Here is a 21,813-nt window from a genome sequence, read left to right on the forward strand (position 1 = left end):
GAGAGAAAAAAATATGCTCATACGATGAACCTTTATAAAAATCTTATATGTTGATTGTGCTTAATTATTGAGATTATTGGCTATCTATTTATTAGAATTAAATGTTAAACTTATTTTAAAAACTACTATTTTGATAAAAAAAAAATTAAAACTTAAAAGACCCATTTTAGATTACTTTTATGAGCAACATCTCTTTATTTATTTACTAAATGGACTACTGTTTTACTCAGTTGAACCAGTTCATTCCATCCAATTCTTCTACAATGACATGACGTGCTGAAAAAAGCAGCTTTAAAAGACTAATTTGAATGATGGGCTCTTGGTCGAGGGACAATAATAATGAGGGAAATTATATTCGTAGCGAACATTTTACTCTTGCTAGTCATTAAAAATATATTTTTTTCACTTTTACTCTTTACAATCATGTAAATAACTGTTTACAATTAATATTTTATAAAAATATCCTCTTCTATTAGCATTACAGACAACCACATTTATCTTCACGCAACCATCCCTAAACACACAAAATTTTTAAAAAAGATATAGAATCTTCTCATGTTAAATGTAGACACTCTTGTTCGAAATTAAAAGTCAAAAAACTCAAAACTCTATCTTCATACAGTCATCTTCGCATAGACACACATATATAGATACAAATATACACACAGAACACACACACACATATATATATATACACATATATATTGATAGTGAGATGGTTGTTGTTGGATAGAAAAGCGAGATGCAACGGTGTCGCAGCCCCGAACCTTGGGGATGAGGGCTTGAGGGCATCCCTGAACCCTGGGGTTTGGGGAGGCCTAAGTGCCTCAAACCCCAGGGTTCAATTCGGGGACACTTGGGGTTTGGGGGTGCGGTCATCGCCAACGTGCAACTGTCACCAAATGCGTATATATATATATATTTGTGTGTGTATATATATATGTGTATGTGTGTTTGGATGTGTATATATGTGTATTTAAGTGATTGTATTTATGTGTTTGTGCATGTGTTTGGATGCATCGTTTTCAACGTAAATGGGTGACCACATATGATGGCTGACTAGTAGTTTATTGAGGGAGAAAGTGGTTGCAATAAAGAGAGTAAAAATGAATTTTTAAATAAAGATATTTCAGGTATATTAAAAAATGACTCAGAAGAGTAAAATGAGTGGTTGGGAATAGAATTTTCCTAATAATAATTACTATTTTCAACTTTATTTAAAGTCAAGTCCTTAGTTACCCTTAATAATTAGTAATAAAGTTTTTTATGCATATTTCTCTTTAAATTGAGTGAAAAGACTTGTATAGTTTTTACGACAATCATATTATAAAAAAAATATTATTTGTATAAATAATTGAGTTATTGAGAAGATGATCAAATGTGTCAAATGACAAAAATACTCACCTAATTTGTCATTGTCGCCTCTAGATGAACCCCGATCAAGTTTTATGAAGTAAACCCGATCAGACTTCATGAAGTTCGGACTTCTCCTGTCTGCGGCGCCTTGATGATCAATGGTGAAATTCGATCTATTAAGTCTGATTCGGTCATCGAATTTGTCATCCTGTCGATACATGTAACACGATGCATAAATGATTCAACTCTACAAGTCAAGTCTTCCATGTTTTAAAAAAAAGAAATCAAGTCTTCCGTGACCACTTTACAAATGTAAGTATTCATTCAATGGGCTCAAATGGGTGCTCAATCTCTTTTTTATTAATGTATTTCTATTAGCTATCAAACTCTTAATTATTTTCCAAACTGCTTTGTCAATTACATGTTCCTTTCATAATTAAATTCTCCATCAAATATAACTTTAGCTTTCCGACTCAGTCATGGAAAAACAAAATAGATAACAATGGAAAAAAACAAAAGAGATGAAATTATTATTATTTTTGTGCTATAGTGTTACATTCTAGAATATGAAAATCCTCTTTCATGAGTTATACAATAGATCTCCACTTATATGAAGTTGAACACGTGTAGAAATTTTTAAAATTTTGATAGTTATGGATATCAAATTACATTCAATCATGAACATAAATATTTATATTTAAAAAAGCGTGGTTATTTAGTGTTTTTCCAATTCAAATGATTTTTATAGAATATTAAACTTTGTTCATGTATAGTTCAAAGTGAGATATATACCAACATCTTCACAAGAATAACTTAGGTAATGGTAGATCCTTCCTAAGAAAACATAACATTATAAGTTTGAATCTTTTCATGTTTCTTAATATGAACATTATAGTTTTTTTCATGTAAAAATAGAAGAAAATATTCTAGCAATATATTACTTAAAAGTTTTGAGTTACACTTACTAGTTATATAAAAAAAACACAAGTAAATAAAAAAGAAAAAATCCCTCCAAATTTTAACGTGGAACTTCTAGTTTTTGTGGTAAATAAAAAGAAAAAATCAACCCTACCATTTTCAAACGTGTGGAATAAGTTGTAAGGCATGCCATGTTTCCAAGTCTTCTCTTACATATCCTATTCAATGCAAGTCTCCTCATCTTGTCTCTTTATATAATTTTGTAAGCAATAATTTCAAGTCTTCTATTACATATCTTAGTCAATGCAGCTCTCCTCCACTTGTCTCTTTATATAATTTTGTAAGACATGCCATATTTCCAAGTCTTCTTACATATCCCAGTCAATGTAAGTCTCCTCCACTTGTCTCTTTATTTAATGAAGATCGATGCCAATTCTGTATATAAATGGCTTTACAGTAGAGACACAAGTGCAACTTGCTGCTTGAAAAACGAAGAGAAAAACCAGTAGGAATAAAGAGAGATGTATACCTTCGTGAAAAACGCAGGAAGTACTACTCCTCATCCATGGCTTAAGATGATAACAATGATAGTGTTGGTATTGGTAAATGGGATGTGTTGTCATGGGTGTTGGGAGCAAGAGAGGATTGCGCTGTTGCACCTTAAAGCTTCTATCAACGACCCAAGTGGCACCTCTTTACCTTCTTGGGTGGATAATCGAAATGCCAATTGCTGTCAATGGGAAGCAGTTGAATGTAGCAATAATTCAAAGAGAGTGGTCAAAATCTCTCTTACTGGTACATGGGATTGGAGATTAGGAAATTATGAGTGGCATTTCAACGCTTCACTATTTCTTCCTTTTGAAGAGCTCAAGGCTCTTAACTTGAGTGGAAATGGTTTAGTTGGTTGGGTTGATAATGAAGGTATTTTTTATTCGTAAGTTCCTTTTGTATTTTATTTATGTTTTTAATTTTTGTTTCTCACATTTTACACAAGAGTATTTATTTATTCAATTTTTTTTTCAGGTTTTGAAATACTTTCCATGGTAACCAATCTTGGAATTCTTAATTTGAGTTCTAACAAATTAAATTACACTATTTTGATATTAGTTAGTTAAATTTCATCTTTGAAATCCCTGGATCTATATCCTTTAACGTCATCGCAAGATCCGATTACTTGAGTAAGTATACTTGGATGCAAAATGAGATGTGACATCATGGGTGTTGGGAGCAAGAGATGATTGCCTAGCTGCGTCTTAAAGCTTTTATCATCTACCCAAATGGTGACTCTTCAATTATTTTCTTCGGTGGATAATCAATCTATCAATTGCTATTAATGGGAAGCAGTTGAGTGTAGAAACACTTCAACTGATATTAATAGGTGGAGATTAGAAAATTATGGGTGGTATTTCAATTCTTCGCTATTTCTTCTCTTTAAAGAGCTCACAACACTTCAACTGCTATTAATAGGTGGAGATTAGAAAATTATGGGTGGTATTTCAATTCTTCACTATTTCTTCTCTTTGAAGAGCTCAAGACCTTTGACTTGAATAACATTTATTTAGCTGAGTTGGACTGATAATGAAGTTTTTATTTATTTATAGTTTAATATGTATTTCATTTATGTTTTTTGTTTTTATTTCTAAAATTCTAGACGACGATATTTATTAATTTAAATTTTTTTCTTGCAGGTTTTAAAAGATTTTCGATGTTGATCAATGTTGAAGTTCTTGATTTAAGTGAAAATCAATTCAATGATACCATCTTAGAATTTGTTGGTGAAATATCATCTTTGAGATCTCTCTCTCTTGCATTAAATTGGATGGAAGCATCAATTGATTTGAATAGTAAGTTCACTTTATGCCGAACTTACTTTTGCAAAACAATAAGTTTACTTACTTTTGCATATAATGACGTGATGAAATATCATTTTCTTTTACAAGTTTTAAAAGACTTTTCATGTTGATCAAAGTTCTTGATTTGTGTTATAACTACTTTAATGGTACCATTTTAGAATTTGTTGGTGAAATATTATCTTTGACATCCCTATTTCTTGCTAGCAATAATATGAGAACATCAATTGATTTGAATAGTGAGTTCACTTCCATGCTAGACTAACTTTTGCAAAACAATAGCCCTTTAAGACTTGAGAAGGAATTAGTTATGGAGGTTCCAGTTATAAAAAAAAAATATATATATATATATATATATAAATCACTCTTGATCTTCCAAAGTGCAATCCAGAGGGGGATAGATAGAATCATGGCCCAAGTTGCCTACAATTAAAATTGTATCCTTAATTACAAAATGACAAAAAGTAAAATAATCTATACGTAATATACACATAAAATAGTTCATATAATTCAAATTTATCTCAAATATTTTCACATGTCTCTCATGCTCTTTATGAAACTTAACAATGCATTTAGGAATCTATTTGAATGATTATTTAATTTGGAATTTTCAAAATAATTCACTTTCAATTGTCACTTTAAAGTACCCCCCTCGTGTATTAATTAGAGTTCATTATTTGTAAATCATGAAAAAAATTCATCTAACTAAACACCCCCACAAAAAATTGAGAGTCTCTACCTACACCAGTTGCTAGAATATAGCAAGATACACAAAATTAAACAAAAATCAAACCTACAAAAAAATATATTTAAAAATATAAAAATTTTAATGTGATCTTAAAGTTTGTGAATATATTAAATTTTAATATATAAAAGGTTAAACAAGGTGTCTGTTAGTTAAAAAACATGAAAAACTAATTTTTCCTAAAAGACTACTCATCCTTAATGGGCTTATTATCTTCAAAAATAATCAATCCCTTCATATATATTTATGCTCGTAACTAAAATTCATCTCAGTTTTCATGGTGTATTTATCCTTTGCTTTAATTCATCTCAATTTTCGTGGTGTATTTATCCTTTGCTTTAATTCATCTCAATTTTCGTGGTGTATTTATCCTTTGCTTTATGCATCACTATGCTTACTAATTTTGAAGGGCTAAAGTCATATGTGACCTCCTCACCTTTTTCTTTTTTCATTTAACTACTTAGGCCCCTCAACTTAAAAGGGACCTATTAGATCCCTCAACTTTTAATTTAGAGTCTCTTCAACACTCTAACTTATAATTTAAAATCCATCAACCCTCTCACAGTCGAGTCAATAGGCGCGTGAAGTAAACATCACTGAGAAGCATGTGAATGAGAGAAATGAGAGCTAATAGTTTATATTATTGCTGATTGCTGTAATTTTTTTATATTTATTATTTTTTACTTATTATTTTATTATTATTTACTGTAACTTTAATTTTTTAGAATATCAATATTTAAAAAATGTAAATGTTATATCCTTTCAAGTCAAGTGTAAATTTATATGTTAAGAAACTTTAATTTAATTTTATATTATAAACGTGAAGATCAACTTTATTCATATTAGATTATTAAGAAAAAATCAATTCATGCCTCCTCTCCTTCCAGAAGCCCCATTTTCTGTTTTTCATCACCTGTAACAACATCCGACAGCATCTTCTTTTCAACATCCCATTGACATACACCCATTAATTGGAGTGGATTTGAGGACCGTAGATGTGCCTCAAGGACCTGAACTGAAGCATGCTCTTGGGTCATCACCACAGTAGCTGGGTCGCCCAATCTACCACATAAATTCAAGGACCTGTTTTCTTCTTCCCTGTTTTTGCTGCACAAACCGAGATCCCCTCCACTGGATTGCCATTTAAACCAGGTGCCACTTGATCATGGGACTCACGAATGCTCATCCCCTTGTCTTTTAAGCTCCTGTCTTGGGCCTCAATAGGTGAGAAAAAAGGGACTTCCGCACCCCCTGTTTTCTTCTCCCCTGTTTCCAGCACTGCATCTCGCGTATCTGACTCCACCAAACTGTCATCCGACGCCACCAAATTGTCATCTTTGCTCATCTTCTCCCTTGTCATGCTCGAGATGATGGCTGGGTTTAAGGAATCATCCATGATATGCGCTAGAGAGTCCTCGATTTTACTGTCAATCCCTCAAGCTGAGTTTTTTACGGAAACAGAGGGCCGTGAACCAGCTTCCTTACCCTTCGCCTTAGATCTTAGTGTCTTGGACCCATCTCCGTCTTGCTGAAGAGCACTCTTGGACTCCCTTACAGAGCCTCTTGTCATCCTTTGCTTCATCTCCTTCTCCTTCAACTTCTCCGCTTGAGGAAGCAGAGCCTCCTGAGGTTCTATATCCTTACCAAACGCTCGAGACCCCATCGGTATACTGTCCGACGGCTTAATCCTGAACGCCTTCAAGACATCTTCAACTGATGGCCCAACCGCCTTACTTGCTTCCGTCGCCTTCTTCCTACCCATGAAGAAACCGTCGTCGCTGCTGCTCGTCCTCAGCGCGCTAGGCTAGTGGGCCAACTCTCTAGTGGGGAGTAAAAGCAGTGTAGGCTAAGCTAAGCGCGATATCAATGGCATGGGCGAGAGTAACAGCAAGGCAAGAGTTCTTTTTAGGGAAAGATTTTTACTTAGGTTTGTCTGATAGAAATATGAGCGCGTGTATTGCACGCAGATAGATTCCTCCGCTGAAGTGTTTAAGAGGCTCTAAATTAGAAGTTAGGGACCTAATAGGTCCCTCCTTTAGTTGAGGGGGGTTAAGTGGTTAAATGAGAAAAGGTGAGGGAGCTACATATGACTTTAGCCAATTTTGAATCTTTCATAGATTTTAAAAGACTTTCTAAGCTGATCATCTTCAAATTCTTATTTTGGGAAGAAAGGAATTTTAGTAGTAATGCTTTGATTTATTATACAACATGCTAATTATAAAACATTTTAACTATCTTTTTTAACTACAAGATTACTTATCTAAAAAGTGAAATGTAGTAGTAATGCTCAAACTTTAAAAATTGCTCCCCTGATCATTATAAAGCAGAAAATAATCCATTCAAACACAAAATCTGCCATATGTCATAAGAGAGTTCATATATAATTGAAATTCATCTCATTTTGCATGATGTACTAATGTTCTCTTTATATGCATCCATCACATTTCTTTTGGAGAACTTAATATTCAATGATCTTTTTGGAATTTCCAAATAAATTATTTTTATAATGCCACTTCAAGCACTTTTTTTTTTAGATTTATTTATTTTTTATTATGAAAAATTTGCAATTAACTTTTTATGTATGTACTAAATAAAACTCTAGTGTATATAATAACTCATAAATCATGCACGCTAAATTAATCAGCCAAAAGATTAGCCTTAAAAGATTTTTGAGCTACATTTGTTAAGGGTACAAAAAATCACTAGTAAATATTTAAATCCAACTCATGAAATATTCTAGTTCTAGTCCTAGCAATACAGAGCATGACAAAAAAAAAAAGCATGTGACACTCCAATATATCCCTTATACTTTCATATAAAACTTCTACATCCATGTTTTTCCTAATATTTATAGTTTTTTTGTGTATCAAAGAAGAGAAAAAATACCCCCACGAGTAAAGAAGGATCTCTATTTTTGTTTCCTTAACTACTTGTAACTTAAAATTCAGTATTACCATTTACAAACTAATAAAAAAATTGTAAAACATACCAAATTCAAATCTTCTATATAACTAATTATATCTCCTCCACATCACTATCTCTATATAATTAAGGTAAGAAGACCATGACCAGTTCCCTTTCTAAATAACTTTAGAATCGAAACAAAAGTGGTAGCTTGTTTCTTGAAAAACAAATAAAAAGAACGATGTGACCAAGGAGATGAAGACCTTGGGGAAAAACATCGGAAGTGCCATTCCTCATACATGGCTTTGGATGATAACAATGGTAGTATTGGTGTTGGTAAATGGGATGTGATGTCATGGGTATTAGGAGCAAGAGGGGATTGTCCTGTTGCACCTCAAAGCTTTTATCAACTACCCAAATAGGACATTTTAATTACCTTCTTGAGTGGGTAATCAATCTGCCAATTGCTATTAATGGGAAGAACGTAGATGAGTGTAGCAACGCTTCCAAAAGAGGGATCCAATTCTATCTTAATTATACAAAGGATTGGAGGTTAGAAGACTCTTCACTTGTGTGTCAATTATTTAGCTCCATTAGTTTAAGAATGAAGGCTTTTCTATTCATAGTTTATTATGTATTTTATTTATGTTTTTAAATTTTTTCTTTTGAATTCTAGAGGAGAATATTAATTAATTCAATTTTTTTTTATAAATTTTAAAAGACTTTCGATATTGACCAATCTTAAATTTCTTGATTTAAGTAGTAATTAACCAACTTAATAGTACCATTTTAATATTTGTTGGTGAAATTTTATCTTTGAGGTCCCTACATCTTTCATCCAATTACATGATGGAAACATCATCTGACTTGACTAGTAAGTTCAGTTCTAGGCTAGATTTACTTTTGCAAAATAATAACCCTTCAAGAAGAAGGGAATTAGTTATGGAGCTTTTAGTTATTGGATGTAAAAAAAAAAAAATCACTTCTGCTATTAGATTACTAATCTTCCATGATTCAAGAAAGAATTTCACAAACTTAAGAAAGGGAATAGATAGAATCATAGCCCAGGTTGTATTCCTAACAATAAAAAGACAGAAAATAAGATATTTTTATATATAACATCCTCATAAGAGATTTCATATAATTCAAATTCATCTCAAATATTTTTCACGTTTCTCTCTTGTACTCTATGCAACATAACATTGCATTTAGGAATGTATTTGAATGATTATTTAATTCAGAATTTTCAAAATATATAATTCACTTCCAATTATCACTTTAAGTACTTCTCTCATATATTTAATTAGAGTTTATTATCTGTAAATCACAAATAAGTAGTTCATCTAACTGACCACTCCATTATAAGAATTTCTCCATTTCCTATGAAAAAATTGGGAATCTCTATGTATACCAGTTGCTAGAATATAGGAAGGTACAAAAATCAAACCTATAAAAAATAATTTAAAAAATTCAAAAATTTTAATGTGATCTATTTCTGGTCTCTCAACTTATGCTATAGTAGTTCATTAGCTGGGTTGAAAATGAAAGTCTATTGTTGCCACCTCTTATATATATATATATATATGTATATGTATATATGTATATTTGTCTTTTGTTTAGCTATTTTAATGAGTTTTAGCACTATATTAAGCAATCCCTTTCACAGGTTTTGGAAGACTTTCGAGACTGAGCAATCTTGAACTCCTCGATCTTAGTTCCAACTATTTAAATAGCAGTACTATTCTAACATCTATTGGTGGCATTTCAAGCCTAAAGTTTCTGGATCTTTCAGATAATAATATTGGAGGATCAATTGACATCAACAGTAAGTGATCTCTGCTCCTTTCCTTCCACTCCAACTTGGTATGCTTTTTGGATAGATGCACAATCTGATGGCATTACTGTTATACTAAGGAGATGATCTTCTAGAAACCAATCTTCATAGAGATCACTAACATGCCATTTAAGATCTACATTAAAGAAATACTTCCATTTGTGAAAGTAGGCTTTTGACGTAAAACTAGGCTTCAATGACTTAGAGGTTCTTGACTTGTCTTTGAGTGGCATGGATAACATCATATAGCCTTCTCTAAGATTATTTCAATCGGTCAAGACATTGATTCATATATATATATATATAATTTATTTCAATGCTACATCAATGCGACAATTTATTTCAATGCTTGTCTGTCTCTTCCTTTTGAGGAGCTGCAAACTCTTGCCTTCTATGAAAATTTATTATTTGATTGGGTAAAGTTAGGATAACTCTCTTAAGTAGTTTAATATCCTTATTGAGATGTACTTCCTTCCTAATACTCACGACTATTAATTAATTCAATTTTTTTTTATAAATTTTAAAAGACTTTCAATGTTGACCAATCTTAAACTTCTTGATTTAAGTAGTAATTAACCAACTCAATAGTACCATTTTAATATTTGTTGGTAAAATTTTATCTTTGAGGTCCCTACATCTTTCATCCAATTACATGATGGGAACATCATCTGATTTGACTAGTGTCGATGTTTGGATTTGGTCGACCGTGATTCGTTTTGCCCGTCCTGAGAAATGAATGCGAAAAGGGAAAAGAGAAAACGCACCAGAGAGATTTAGAAGGTTCGGTCAACGCTCTGGCGGCCGGCCCCTGCAAGTACTCCGACGCCCCAGTAAGTAAGGAAAAAAGCTGTGTATTAGCAAGCCAGAGAGTGAGCACGTACCTTGGCTCTAAAAAGAGCCAGCTAAATATAAGAGGAGGAGATGTCCTCTCCACATGTCTTGTGCTTTTGCAAGTGATGGGACTGAATACTGGCGCCGGTGAGGTTTCCTAGGTGGCAGTATGGCGCTAACTGGTCCCTCATTAATGTGGATGGGATTTGAGGCGGGCACGCGAATACCCAGTAGAGGCTGCAATAATGTTGATACAGGCTGATATAGGGCCAGGATGGGACCGTCATGGGCCAAAAATTAGGTCGGGCGAGAGGCCGGAATGATGTCTAGCCCACCATTATTTCGTGATCTTCTCGCTCATGCGAGCTGAATGGTCAGTCTACGAGCCGATTGGTTTTGCGGTCTGCGAACTGCGAACTGATTATGTCGCTGGGAGCTCTTTTAAAGCCTGCTTAGTCTCGCGATCTGAGCTCGAAGTTAGACGACGTGCGGCCTGGAACTGACGACCTCGACCATGGGCCTGTTGGGCTTCGGGTGATTAGGCCGGCTTACAGGGTTGAGTCCAACCCGCTTCATGCGAGCAGAAAATACATATAACATTAGCCCCCCCAAGCTCTTAGTGTATTCGCAGACTGAGAGGTGATGCACGTTGGTTGAAGCGGGCTATGCGATCTCTCGATCTGCCTGACTTCTGCCCAATAGCTACAGATCATGCCATCTCGTGCTGCTCGTCCAACAGATTATGGACTATAACTTTGTGGCGAGCGAGACCATACCACGGCTTCGTAGAAAACTTGATAAAGTTGTATTCTGTTGAGATAAATTTGCATTGCCAAGCTATATGTCCAGACATATCGTGTTGCGATCTCAGCTAACATACCATGGCTTTCAACTGTAACGGCAAGATAATAATAGTTGATTTATGTGATGATAACCAGATTGATCTGAGTCTTGGTCAATACGTCATAGAGAGATAGTATATGGATCATATCAGAAATCTTGCCAAGATATATGTTCAGGTAGATCGTGGTGCAGTCCTAACTAACATAACATGGCTATGTCGAGAGTTTAATCTACGTCGCCAAGCTATATGTCCAGGTAGATCGTGCTGCGATCTCAGCTAACATATCATGGCTTTTTGCAAATTTAACGAGCTGACAGGGAACATCTAGGTAGGTCGCAGACCATGACTTGAGTCAAGATGAAAGGACCCCAGCTAGTGAACCCTTAGTTCGGAATAATTAATGGAAGTGGTTTCCCAGTAGGTACCAAATCATGACATTAAGTCAAGATGAATGGTCCTCAGCTTGCAAACCACGACCTGGGGGAGGACCAAGATGAATGCTCAGATAAGCCGCAAACCATAACACGGAGGCTAAGATGAATAGGCCCCAGTTCGCAAACCATAGTGTCTCTACTCCCATTTTTAAGGACATTCAATCGAATATTTAACAAGAGTAAAGAGCTTACAGAATGAAAATCGATAAATTCCAATCAGAATTATTTGTAAAAGCTGAAGCATAAGTAAGAATAAGTTATGCTCATTGGGAGTAAGGACGGAGATGCTCCACATTCCAAGTCTGTGGGATAATAACCCCATCGATACGCTCCATTTCCCAGGCTTTGTTCGATAATATGGGGGCCTTCGCAGTTCTGGCCTAGTGTTCGGTCGCTGGCCTTTTGAGCTATATGAAGAACAAGGCGCAACCCGGTATCACCGACATTATAGCACTAAACTCGAATCTTCATGTTGTAATTTTTGTAGCCCGCTATCGATGATAGCCATCCTTATGCGATCGTAGGTGCTCAATCCTGCTCGGGAGCTCGACAAGTCTCTGGTTGAGCCGATTACTGAGGCTTTTAGTATTCTGGTTGCACCACATAATCATGCAAGCGGCCTTTTCCGATCAAGTCCTCGATCGCGTCTTTCAACGCTCGACACTCGGAGGTGTTGTGACCCACTTCGTCGTGGTAAGCACATGACTTGTCCTTATTTCTGAATCTGTTGGGGGTCCTTATGGGATTAGGCCTCCCAAAATCCTCCTCGCCCTTCTTAGTAGTGAAGATCCTATCTTAAGTGTTGGACAAGATACTGTAGTTGTCATAGTGACCTTGGTGTGCAGGTCATTCGTAACTTTAACTCGTTCCTTAAGTTCTTAGCAACCTGATCATCATCGCCATTGTCACTCTTCTTGTTGTGGCCGGTGCTTCCAATCTCATTCTTTTATGCCATCCAGCTTCCTGGAGCAAAAGGTCTCCTCCATCTGACCTCCTTCGCAGCTCGTTCGTAGAACTCGCCCAAGTCCCTTACGGGGGATTTGTAGATACTCTCATAGAGCTTTCCATCTTTCCGAAGCCCCGCAGATATCACAGTCAAAGTACTTTCATCCGATGGGTTATCAACAGTATTGACTTCATGCCTGAACCTCTCAATGTAATCCTTCAGGGATTCATTGGGTTGTTGGAACACGGTAGCGAGGTGATAGGTCGAGGCAAGTTGCCTCTTAAGCGACCTGTATTGACCTATAAATTTTCTCTAACACTCCTCCCAGGTACAGATGCTGCGAGGACGGAGACTTCTTAGCCAAGTTCAAGGTATATCTCCCAAGGTCAAGGGGAAGACACGGCATTTCACTAGTGAACTTGAAGTCTGGAGGTCCATCAGGACGTTGAAAGCATTTAAATGGTCATATGGATCGCCATCTCCGCTATATTAAGTGATATTAGGGGTCTTGAATCTACGAGGGAGAGGCTCCAATTTGATTTCCCTAGAGAGTGGGGTCATCTCTTCGCGAACTTCCCTCTGATCATGAATCCCATATCTTGCCTCCAACTGTTAGACCCTCTGTAGTAGTCCTTCCATGGTGGGGTCCTAATCCATAGACTGCCCAATACGAGATCGCTTCTCCTGTCCACTGGTTTGCTCTGGCGAATAGCAATCTCGCGGCATACGCCGCCTCTTATTCTCGAGGTCTCGCGATCTACAATATGTGGCACGGCCTGGGCTAACCCTGACCGAGCTTTCCCCACAAGGTGAATTCCCACGTTGCCGAGGTGGCGTGGCCTTCACCTGCATTTGGGCTACGCGAACTTACGCTTGGGCCAATATCCTAACTGTATCAGCGAGCTGCATGACTATACCCTCTAGCACTTCTTGACGCTCCTGCCAAGCCTATATCACCTTCGTTGCAGGGGTAGGGGCCGCAGATTGGCAGGGAACCCACACGGGGATGGCAGAGGTGGCTCCAAAATGTGGGGGTACAGAAGTAGTTGCAGCGGTTGCGACTGCGCCCCCGACTGGTGGAACTTTCGGTAGTTGATTAACATGATTTCCAGGCTAATTGGTCACCACTTCAGATCTTCTGGTGTTTCTTTCTCTCGGCATCTTTATCGATCGGAACAAGCCCTCCTTCTAGCGCCAAAATGTCGACGTTTGGATTTGGTCGACTGTGATTCGTTTTGCCCGTCCTGAGAAATGAATGCGAAAAGGGAAAAGAGAAAACGCACCAGAGAGATTTGGAAAGTTCGGTCAGCGCTCCGGCGGCCGGCCCTTACAAGTACTCCGACGCCCCAGTAAGTAAGGAAAAAAGCTGTGTATTAGCAAGCCAGAGAATGAGCACGTACCTTGGCTCTGAAGAGAGCCAGCTAAATATAGGAGGAGGAGATGTCATTTCCACATGTCTTGTGCTTTTGCAGGTGATGGGACTGAATACTGGCGCCGGTGAGGTTTCCCAGGTGGCAGTATGGCGCTGACTAGTCCCTCATTAATGTGGATGAGATTTGAGGCGGGCACGCGAATACCCAGTAAAGGCTGCAATAATGTTGATGCAGGTTGGTATAAGGCCAGGATGGGACTGTCATGGGCCAAGAGATGGGCCGGGCGAGAGGCCAAAATGATGTCTAGCCCATCATTATTCCGTGATTTTCTCGCTCATGCGAACTGAATGGTCAATCTACGAGCCGATTGGTCTTACAGTCTGCGAACTGATTACGTCGCTGGGAGCTCGTTTAAAGCCTGTTTGGTCCCGCGATCTGAGCTCGAAGTTAGGCGATGTGCGGCCTGGAACTGATGACCTTGACCATGGGCCTGTTGGGTTTCGAGTGATTGGGCCGGCTTGCAGGGTCGAGTCCAACCCGCTTCATGCGAGCAGAAAATACATATAACAACTAGTAAATCCAATTCTACCCTAGATTTACTTTTGCAAAATAATAACCCTTCAAGAAGAAGGGAATTAGTTATGGAGCTTTTAGTTATTGGATGTAACAAAAAATAAAAATTCACTTCTGCTATTAGATTACTAATCTTCCATGGTTCAAGAAAGAATTTCACAAACTTAAGAAAGGGAATAGATAGAATCATAGCCCAGGTTGTATTCCTAACAATAAAAAGACAGAAAATAAGATCTTTTTATATATAACATCCTCATAAGAGATTTCATATAATTCAAATTCATCTCAAATATTTTTCACGTTTCTCTCTTGTACTCTATGCAGCATAACATTGCATTTGGGAATGTATTTGAATGATTATTTAATTCAGAATTTTCAAAATATATAATTCACTTCCAATTATCACTTTAAGTACTTCTCTCATATATTTAATTAGAGTTTATTATTTGAAAATCACAAAATAAGTAGTTCATCTAACTGACCACTCCATTATAAGAATTTCTCCAGTTCCTATGAAAAAATTGGGAATCTCTATGTATACCAGTTGCTAGAATATAGGAAGGTACAAAAATCAAACCTATAAAAAATAATTTAAAAAATTCAAAAATTTTAATGTGATCTATTTCTGGTCTCTCAACTTATGCTATAGTTGTTCATTAGCTGGGTTGAAAATGAAAGTCTATTGTTGCCCCCTCTTATATATATATATATATATATATATGTATATATGTATATATGTCTTTTGCTTAGCTATTTTAATGAGTTTTAGCACTATATTAAGCAATCCCTTTCACAGGTTTTGGAAGACTTTCGAGACTGAGCAATCTTGAACTCCTCGATATTAGTTACAACAGTTTAAATAGCAGTACTATTCTAACATCTATTGGTGGCATTTCAAGCCTAAAGTTTCTGGATCTTTCATATAATGATATTGGAGGATCAATTGACATCAACGGTAAGTGATCTCTGCTCCTTTCCTCCCACTCCAACTTGGTATGCTTTTTGGATAGATGCACAATCTGATGGCATTACTGTTATACTAAGGAGATGATCTTCTAGAAACCAATCTTCATAGAGATCACTAACATGCCATTTAAGATCTACATTAAAGAAATACTTCCATTTGTGAAAGTAGGCTTTTGACGTAAAACTAGGCTTCAATGACTTAGAGGTTCTTGACTTGTCTTTGAGTGGCATGGATAACATCATATAGCCTTCTCTAAGATTATTTCAATCGGTCAAGACATTGATTCATATATATATATAATTTATTTCAATGCTACATCAATGCGACAATTTATTTCAATGCTTGTCTGTCTCTTCCTTTTGAGGAGCTGCAAACTCTTGCCTTCTATGAAAATTTATTATTTGATTGGGTAAAGTTAGGATAACTCTCTTAAGTAGTTTAATATCCTTATTGAGATGTACTTCCTTCCTAATGCTCGCGACCTCGTGTTTTCTTAATCATATAATTGATGATATGTCATATTTACAGGCATTACAAAAAAAAAAAAATCAAATTTAGAGACGAATAACAAAGACGGATTTTGAGATGACTGATCAAAATAACCGAAATTTCTTTTAGAGACGGCTTAGAGACAAAAACAAGTCTTATCTTCAAAAGTTTTTTTTGTCAAGGATGGAATCAGAGATGGAATTTTCCATCTATAAATTCATCTAAAGGTTTTTTTTCGAAATCAGAGACAAAAATTTTGTTTATGAATTTTGCATGCTCTCAGAGACGGAATCTAAAGGTTATTTCAGAATATGATTTTTTTCGCCTGAAAGGAAATTAAAGATGAAAAATGTTTGTCTCTAATTTTAGACACCGAAAATAATTTTTCATCTTTGATGGTTATTTTAGTCAAGACAGAATTTTCCCTCTCTAATTTGAACTGAGACAAATTAGAGACAGAATTTCCCCCCCCCCCCCTCTCTCTCTCTATATATATATATATTATATATTTGCCTTCATTGTTTCACTACAACAAAAATGATTTGTTGAGGCATCTTTTTTAGGGCATTTTTTAGAAAGTGTCCTCTAAAATACCATTTTAAGGCACAATTTAAAAAAGTACCCCAATAGAATAACTTTAATGAGGCACAATAATTAAGTGCCTTATAAAATATCATTTTAAGGCACAATTTAATAAAGTGCCTCAATATAACAATTCTAATGAGGCACAACAATGAAATGCCCTAATAGACAAATATAAGTGTCTTAATAGATAAATCTAATAGGGCATAATTTTTGAAATGCCCCATTAAAATAATTTTAACAAGACACTCTGATGAAGTGTCCTAATAGACAAATCTTAAGTGCCCCAATAGAATAATTCTAATGAAACTTAGATATACTATAAAATACACATAGACACATATATTAATAAGATGATGTGCAGATTAGGTGGTCACGCGTGTGCAAGAAGAAGGAAAGGTTTAGGGTTCGAGTCGAGGGAGAAGTAAGTTAGAATTAAGAGAAGGCCTTGTGGGGGATATGAAAAATAAATTTACAGTAATTTTTTAGGCATTTTTAAGCGTTGCAACAAACTTAAATTTATAATTGTTTTTAAGGCATTTGTAAGTGCCTCAATACGTTTTTGGGGCACAGTTACATGGGGCATTATTATTAATGCCCTAATAGTTAAAATGCCTCAAGAAACTATCTATTAAGGCATTTTTAAATGCCTCTTAATCCAAAATTTGTTGTAGTGTCTCCTCCTCTTCCTTGGGTGCAAAAGGTGAAATCCCTTCCTCTTCTCCTTTACCTTCGCCTGTTCCTTTATCACTTACCTGTCTTCTTCTCATTTTCTTCTCTGCCTAACAGCTACTAGCCATCAGCTCTCATGTGCCTTCGTTTGTTTCTCATCCTTCTTCTCTTTTCCTCCACCTTCGTGTGTTCCTCTCCCTCTCACTTTTGTCTCCTTCTCCTCTTCTTTTTCAACCAGTAGCCACCGATCGTCTACTTGCCTCCACATTAATTTTTTTCTCCCCCTTCTCTTCTTATCCTCTGCCTTCACCTATTCCTTTCCCTCTTGCTTGTGTCTCTTTCTCCTCTTCTTCCCCAACCGGCAATTACTGACCGTACACTCGCCTTCTCCTTCTCTCATCCAATAGTCCCTTATCTCTCATTTGTGTTGTCCTGAATACATGTGATTAGAGTTTCTCTGATTTAAGATAAGAACTTAAAGTTCTCCAATTTTAATTTTTAGATCCAGTAAGATCCAACCATTGGATCATTTTAGTTTTGGGGTATATTGACGTCACCAGATCAAGGTGATTCGGATGATTGATTTCGATTTTCGATTGTTAGAATCTACCATCGATGGTGGCCAATGATGCCTTTCAAAAATGAGTACCATTTTTTAAAAAAATTAATTTTTAGATCTATTGAAATCCGACTGTTTGATCATTTTAGTTTTTGGGTATATTAGTCACTAGACCAAGGCCATTCTAATGATAGGTTTCGATTCTTGGAATCTGCCATGGACTATGGCCGATGATGCCCTTTCAGAAATGGGTAACCTTTTTCTAAGGAATTAATTTCTAGATCTATTGAGATTTGACTGTTGGATCGTTTTAGTTTTTGGATATGTTAATCACCAGACTAAGGCCATATTGATGATCGATTCTGATCATTGAAATTTGCCATGGATGGTGGCTAGCGACCAGTGATAGAAATAAAAATTAATTTTTTTCTCCATAACTGATTTAGAGACGAAATTTCTTGTCTCTAAATTTTTTTTAATCCATACCTCATCTTAGAGACAAAAATTATGTCTCTAATCCGAAATAGAGATGAAATAAATTCTATCTCCAAGTTTAGATACGGAAAAATTTCATTTCTAAATGTAAAATTTGATAAATTTTAAAACTGATTACACAACCAAATCAAAGAGAAATTTTTGTTTTTTTGAGATGGAAAAAATTTCATCTTTAAACTAGAGATAGAAGCAAAAATCTATCTCTAATTGGTTGGCGACGAGCCTTTTAGAGACGGTTCGAAATTCGTCTCTAACCAGTGAGAGGTAGACTTTTTGGGTCTCTAAACTCGATATTTTTTGTAGCTAGGCTTGGAGAGCTTTAGTAGCTTAGAAAATTTGTTCTTGGATAAAAATATGTGTTTGATAGCATGGAACTTCCATGAAAAATATCACATTTAAGGAATTGAATTTCATATTTATCGTTAGACACACTACATTTTCAATGGAATTGAATTCCAAGGTATAACCATTAGAGTATGTTTTGGCCTATTTTTCATGAAAAATTTCATCTAAGGGGGAGATGGTTTTATTTTCCATACAAGTTGGAAAATGTTTTATTTTCCAATTAAATGTTATCAAATGCACTCTTATTAGCAATGACTTTCTTTCAAGCATAGGAGTGATGATGTCCCTTCCTCGAGTGTTGTCAATGCAAGAATGCTACCTCACTAGGGAAGGTAAAATAAAAAAAGTCTCCCAATGATGGCCAAGGTGGTAAACCATTCCTCTTAGTAAACATGAGGTTAGAAGTTCAAATCTTCTTACGTCCCTTAGTGTGGACATTTCTTAGTTTCTATATATCAAAAAGTAAAAAAAAAAAAAATTATTCTTCTACTTGATAAATCACCAACTAACATTTCTTCAATATGTTATGTATTTTTCAGGTTTGTGCCAATTGAAGACTCTTCAAGAACTCAACATTAGGGGAAATGAACATCTGGGCACCTTACCTTGGTGCTTAGCCAACTTGACATCACTTCGTTTTCTGGATATCTCTTCCAATTATTTCAATGGAAATATCGCTTTTTCTCCACTTGTCAATCTAACAACCTTGAAATACCTTGCACTTTCAAATAATCAATTTGATGTTCCAGTTTCATTCAAGTCATTTTTAAACCATTCCAAACTTAAGGTCCTTGAAAGCCTTAACAACAAGTTGGTGGTGGAAAGGGAATGTCATTCCTCCACCCCAAGTTTCCAATTAGCAATTATCCGTCTATCTGATACGGAATCTAGCAACTGCTCCGTAGGTTTTCCCCATTTCCTCTACCATCAAAATGAACTTCAAGTGATTGAGCTCTCTCAAATTGATTTTAACGGGAAGTGGCCGAATTGGTTGTTGGAGAATAATTCTAGATTGGTAAGTCTTGTTATGCCAGACAATTCATTACATGGACCAATTTTACAGTTGCCTTTGAATCCCATAACAGGGCTTTCCATTTTGGACATATCCAACAATCATATTGAAGGCTACATCCCTTACAAACTTGCTAGTATCTTTCCACGTTTAGTATATTTAAACATGTCTACAAATGGCCTCAAAGGTGATATTCCTTCCTCATTGGGTGACCTAACCTCTTTAAAATATCTAGATTTATCAAACAATCGATTATCTGGAAAAATACCAGTGAATTTGGCCAAGGCTTGTGAGTCCTTGAGATTGTTGAGCCTATCAAACAACTACTTGACAGGTCCTATCCTACCCCCTCAAACAAACTCAAGCACAATTAATTTTTTACTTCTAGACAACAATCACTTCACACAAATTCCAGATAGCTTGTTAATAAACTCGTTGGTAGTGTTGAATGTGGGTCACAATCAATTAGCAGGAAAGATTAATCCAGGATGGATTTGGAATCAATGGTGGTCTTTATGGGTCCTTTCCTTGTCCAACAATAATTTTGAAGGACCTATCCCAATTGAATTTTGTGAGCTTCATAATCTGATTGTGTTGGACCTCTCAAATAATTACTTCACAGGAATTGTGCCATCTTGTTTTTCAAACTTGTCAGATGTGGAATTCGTTTGGTTGTCAAATAATAGGCTAAGTGGTCCTTTCCCAGAGGGCTTTCATAACAGCTCTGGGCTGACGATACTTGATCTTTCTAATAACCGCTTCAGCAAAGATATTCCGAAGTGGATTGGGAACCTCTCCCAAATGCAAAAGCTTCTCTTGAATAATAACAGTTTTGAGGGAAATATTCCAAATCAAGTATGTCACCTGTCCATGTTAACCGTCATTAATCTTTCTTGGAACAACTTCATTGGTGATATTCCACATTGCTTGCATACCATCGAAGATGAAAGTGGCAACGACGGAGAGATTTTTACTTCTATAGATAAAAAATTGACATCATCATTAGATGATTTCAAAACCGTTGCAAAAACGGCCCAATTCCGTTACAAATTGGAGTATGATCACATGGAGTTCACAACAAAAGGAATATCTCTGTATTACAAGGGAGTTCCTCTAGACCTCTTCTCCGCAATTGATCTCTCCAACAACAAATTGACTGGTTGTATACCACCTGGAATTGGCAATCTTAGCCATATCAAATCATTGAACTTGTCCCACAACAACTTGACTGGACCAATCCCTGCAACTTTCTCCAACTTGGAGAACATAGAGAGCTTGGATCTTTCCTACAACAGCTTGCAAGGGAATATCCCCTATAAACTCACAGGTTTACACTATCTGGCAAAATTCAACGTGTCTTACAACAACTTAAGTGGAAGGATACCTCAAGGACCAAACCAATTTCAAACTTTTGATGGGAGTAGCTACATTGGAAATTCACTCCTTTGTGGAGAAGAAGTTGCAAATGGTTGCAATTCGCCCCCGCCAATAGCATCACCCAACAATGGCAGTGAAGTGGAATTTGGCTTTATTGACATGGGCACTTTCTATATGAGCTTTGCAGGGTCTTACTTGACTGTGTTACTAGTTATTGCAGGAATTTTATACATAAATCCTCATTGGAGACGAGTATGGTTCCACTTCATTGAGGTTTTCATTGCCTCTTGCTACTACTTCGTTATGGGTAACCTTTGGAAGTTCAAAGCCAAGTTCCTACATAAGCGATCACCCATCTAAAGAAGGTTTAATGTACATAACAAGTTTGTTCTACTTGATAGGTACATGATAATTTGATTTTCTAAATTTTGTTGTCATGCACCTGTGAATGATTAACATATATTTGATGCCCAATGTCGAAATATCTTAGCTTTGTTTTGAGCACTACATTAATATTTCTCATCTCCTAGCAACTCTTTATGAGTTATTTTTTTCCCACAATCTAGCATTGAGTTGCCCACCATTTAACTAAACTGCTTACTCAGCCTTCTTATATTTCTCACGCCTATGTAAAGGTTGACTTCAAAAAATTGGTTTTGGGTGATTAAAAGCAGCTAATTCTATCTAAGAAGTTAGGATAGAATAAT

General features: G+C 36.0%; 1 protein-coding gene across 5 annotated transcripts; it reads left to right on the top strand.

The window, feature by feature from the left end:
* The first annotated feature begins 2,664 nt into the window (after window positions 1-2,664).
* On the top strand, window positions 2,665-21,630 carry LOC127805840 (receptor-like protein 9b). Of its 5 annotated transcripts, XM_052342644.1 has the most exons (6): window positions 3,072-3,195; window positions 3,298-3,317; window positions 3,963-4,118; window positions 9,440-9,598; window positions 15,405-15,563; window positions 19,257-21,630. In XM_052342644.1, the coding sequence occupies exons 3-6, from the start codon at window positions 3,980-3,982 to the stop codon at window positions 21,464-21,466; spliced, it is 2,667 nt and encodes an 888-aa protein (XP_052198604.1). In that variant the 5' UTR covers window positions 3,072-3,195; window positions 3,298-3,317; window positions 3,963-3,979; the 3' UTR covers window positions 21,467-21,630. The 5 variants fall into 5 exon arrangements, with proteins under 5 accessions (XP_052198602.1, XP_052198601.1, XP_052198600.1 ...); XM_052342640.1 differs by lacking the exon at window positions 3,298-3,317 and having other exon boundaries at window positions 2,666-3,195; XM_052342643.1 differs by lacking the exon at window positions 3,298-3,317 and having other exon boundaries at window positions 3,068-3,208.
* Window positions 21,631-21,813: the final 183 nt, after the last annotated feature.

The sequence above is a fragment of the Diospyros lotus genome, chromosome 7 (assembly GCF_014633365.1).
Source record: "Diospyros lotus cultivar Yz01 chromosome 7, ASM1463336v1, whole genome shotgun sequence".
Classification (NCBI taxonomy): Eukaryota; Viridiplantae; Streptophyta; class Magnoliopsida; order Ericales; family Ebenaceae; genus Diospyros; species Diospyros lotus.